Genomic DNA, 3960 nt, shown 5'->3' on the forward strand with positions numbered 1-3960 from the left:
AATTATTAATTAAATTCAACTAATATACAAGTACATATTTATCACAATCTGTATTTTATATTCTTTCTCTTCAGTCTTTTGCTCTTTACCTGTAACAGTGACAATCCCAGTAGAAGAATCGTATTTTTTAAGTACAAGCAATATTTAAATGGATTATTTTCTGGTCTCTAAATTATTTAAAATTTATTGATAGAAGGATATAATTTCTTAAATTGTATATCGTCGATCACCGGTGACTGACATGACGTTTAAAGTGTTAAAATCGAATTCAATGAGATATTTTACCGTTGATATCAAGCATGATCATTTCCTGAGGCTGGGACACATTGTCGGGGATGCCGAAGAAGTGGATCGCGGAGTCCACTGCCAAGAAGCCGATCTGCGTTCTACTATCGCCCGGCAGCCTCGACAGTTCGTCGGCAATCACGTCACAGACTATGCTGAGGTAACCGCTCTCTACTGCCAGCCTCGAAACGTCCAGGACGAACAGATATACGGCCGGTTGCGGTGGACGAAGCTGCAACACGTCCATAATTTCGATTATTCATAGTTCAACTAGTTCGCGCTTCGCCGAGTTCGACTGTCTCTTACCATGTACTCGCTAGGTGCAATGAACTCGATTGTACTGGTCTTCACTTCTGGCCTCCTCGACGGATCGCCGTACGACTTTGTAACGGGATCGAACTGAAACTCTTCCGGTACTGCGAACGCAACGATGCATTTAAAAGCATTGAAATAAAAAATACAAGTATTGGGTTGGTAAATAAGTTCGTTCGGATTTTTAGAGCAGAATGAAACACAACTTCTTTCGCATATTTCTTATGAGATATATTGAGCGTCGCATCAATTAGGGTGAATTTCTATTAATAATAGCCCTAACATCGCTCGGATTAATTTCCTACGCAAAAGAAACAACCGAACGAACTTATTTCCCAAACTAATAGAAAAATTTATACTTACATTCATTTACTCTATAACAAAGATTGCACTTCCATCTTTTCGCATCGTTGAAATATACAAACGGATTGATATACGTTCTACAGGCACGACATCGGACTATCGTGCTGCACTGTATTACTGGTAAATGCTGAAATTTTCAACACACGAACAATCGATAAATATATACATTTCTGTAGATTCTACAGGTGTGCGAGGACCCGAAAATGTTGGGAGGAGAATTCCGGGTATTCTGAAATTTTCGAGAATCCTTCCCGATCCCGTCGTCGGATTCTCGCACACGTTTAGTAAATTTACGTACATTTAAATCCTTAAAAGGATGTATTAGAACTCCTAGAGGCAACCTGGATTTCTGCAGCAAAGAATTCGTTTCCGGAATCTTTGTGAGCGTGCAGCGAAAAATACTGAAAGAACATGGAACATTAATTAGTAAGAAATCGAATAGTTGCATGAATTTTTTATCCTGATTATAAGAGATACTTACTCTGGACTACAATTAACACTGTCTAGAAACTCTTGGTGAAGCTTGATCTTTGGTGGTTCTACTCTCTCCGGAGGTAAAATGTTCCTACATTGCAAGAGGTCGACGCTCTCCATTCCCTGAACAGATAAAAATATTAAAATTTCGTAAGAGGTAACAAAATTCATCTGAACTTCATTCACTTACCCATAATTTGTTGTAACCGTACTGCGAAACGTTCATCGTGTTCATTTGATTATTTAATTGATTTATTTGATCTGGATACGATTCCGGATACCGTTTACTCATCGAATCAGGTGGCATGTTCATTGGATTCGGAGGCTGGCCTGGATACTGCAAGGAAACACATTCTTCTAAGTACGAGTTTAAGTAAATAATTCTTTGGAACCGAACACAGGGTTCCCTATTTATTAAATTTTGTTTCCTCTATTTTATGATGATTATTCTTTTTAAAAAATGAACTCCCATTCTTTAGCTTATTTTCGACAGCAGCAATTCCTAATTTTATATTAAATATCAATTGAAACCGAGTGCAAAGAAACGAACCATTCTCTGTCCGGGATGTCCTGCGGTCGGAGTCGGAACTTTCGCTGGAACTTGTCCACTGCCAGCCATGCCATAAGGCATAGTGTTCGGGTGCTGCACGTTGTACGCCGGTTTAGGGTACCCCCTCTGCCCCATAAGATTTTGCTGATACATATTCTGCGCCCTGGGCGGTTGCGAGCTCGGCGTAACCACGTTCTCTTGTGGCTGCGTGTACGCCTGCGTACCCTGGACACTGTCAACCTTGTAAGGAGGTTTCGAGTCCAACAGCGAACCCTGTGGCAAATTCTGATCGTAGGCCACAGTCCTCGGCGGTTCCATTTGCGAATTCACCGACGGCTTCGCTGGCTCCATGGGAGGTTGGCTTCTCGTCACTGGCACTTGAAACTGATTCGTCGCCTGATACATCGGAGGGTATTGCTGACTTTGCGACAGCGGTGGCGGCCTCGCTTGCATCATCGGATTCATCGGACTCGGGTTCATCGTATTTTGTCCGTTCACCGGTGGCATTGGCGGCACTTGAGGTACTGCAGGCATCTGAGGTATCGGAGGCAGCGGAGGTCTCAGCGGCGGTCCGTACTGAGTGTGAAGATACGGCGTCGGCGACGGATCTCTCGAAGTCTCCCTAGACGGATCGCGAGACGACTGCGACGACGACGTGCCTGAATAACAGCGATCGCTCATAAACTCTGCTTCCACAACCGTAAAATATTTCTTAATCTATTAATAGTGTTGTTTACCAGTGAAATTGTAATTTGCTGGTTGCATGCCGTTATGGTGCGCCGTGCTTGCCTGTCCATTCACCATTTGCGGAGGCGGGGGAACACTTTTCAAGTTACTCCCGTTACCATACGCTTGGTACTGATAGTCAGTCGGCTGAGACATTCTGATAACTTCGAAAGATCGCTAAAAAATATATTCAATATTAAAAAATTGCAGTTTTATTTCATAAACAATAATATGATAATGAAGTTGCTAGCGGTTTAAAATATACAGAATTAATTTATCTTGTTCGATAATGTATTCATCCAATAAGGCAATTGAACACACATCGAACGTCACGTCCAATGTTTAATTTCCCGGCACGAGCCGAGAGCTAAATAAATATTGCTCAACATATAGCGAATTAAAACGTCAGTAAACGCTCACCGACACGTTTCGCGACGATATCTCCGACAATTGGTAATATAAACGAAACGTTGATACAAAAATTATTCGATATTAAATAATGATAAACGAATAACGATCGAACGTGGATTTATTGGACTTTAATGCCACTTAAATAGAATGAAACGCGAGGGAAGATTGACGGGCTCGAGTCGTTGAATTATTAAATAGGAATGATGTCAAGTGAGATGGACAGGAACGGCGGGACACTGTGCAAAGGAAAATAATCAGTCGGTGAACGTGAAACTGGGAAATACGTGATTAGACAATAAATAGAATAGGAGATCTAACAGTTTTGTACCTTCGGGCGTATTACTTATTCCTATTCACGCGAGTGCCTCCGGGAATTAAAAAACCAGACGATTTTCGACGCGTTTCGTTGGTCGAGTGTCCGCGAATTTGGCAAGCGGAAGACACGCGTATATAGGAAACGCTACAGGAATTTTCAAAAGATTACGGGAGGCCTGGGAGATCAAAAGGTTAAAACGTCATGTCCAGACCGAAACCCGTGACGTGCCGACATCTCGTACGGATTATCCCAGGCGACGGCCGGGTTTCTCACCTTACGGGCGGCGTTACCAAGGCGAGGAAGAAGCGTAGCTCAGGCCTCGGTGCACCGAGGGACGCGCATCACACTTTTTCCGGTGTAATTCGACGTTAATTGCCGAGGATACGCACCTCGTCAGCGAGACACACAACATTACGTGGCAGCCCAGTTGATCGCCGCGCCAGTTTCGCTCGCGTGGACTGATCGCGAACCACGCAGCCTCGGAATCATCGTTTATTTGCAATATTTGCATATCGTTTTGTTT

At 43.0% G+C, this 3960-nt stretch overlaps 1 protein-coding gene across 2 annotated transcripts in view; it reads right to left on the reverse strand.

The window, feature by feature from the left end:
* Sec24AB (Protein transport protein Sec24AB) overlaps positions 1-3916 on the reverse strand; it is an 11772-nt gene extending 7856 nt beyond the window's left edge. Inside the window, exons 1-9 of one of the 2 annotated variants that reach the window (XM_018022188.2) lie at positions 3711-3916; positions 2722-2887; positions 1985-2643; positions 1625-1771; positions 1442-1557; positions 1259-1361; positions 961-1087; positions 592-701; positions 286-517 (exon numbers count right to left, since the gene is read on the reverse strand). In XM_018022188.2, the coding sequence (XP_017877677.1) occupies positions 286-517; positions 592-701; positions 961-1087; positions 1259-1361; positions 1442-1557; positions 1625-1771; positions 1985-2643; positions 2722-2866 (1639 nt within the window). In that variant the 5' untranslated portion in view covers positions 2867-2887; positions 3711-3916. Of the gene's footprint in view, positions 1-285; positions 518-591; positions 702-960; positions 1088-1258; positions 1362-1441; positions 1558-1624; positions 1772-1984; positions 2644-2721; positions 2888-3449; positions 3685-3710 lie in introns of those variants that run through there. The other variant, XM_026812412.1, reaches the window with a different exon arrangement.
* Positions 3917-3960: the final 44 nt, after the last annotated feature.

The sequence above is a fragment of the Ceratina calcarata genome, unplaced genomic scaffold (genome assembly GCF_001652005.2).
Source record: "Ceratina calcarata isolate Rehan_Ccalc_2016 unplaced genomic scaffold, ASM165200v1 scaffold279.2, whole genome shotgun sequence".
Classification (NCBI taxonomy): Eukaryota; Metazoa; Arthropoda; class Insecta; order Hymenoptera; family Apidae; genus Ceratina; species Ceratina calcarata.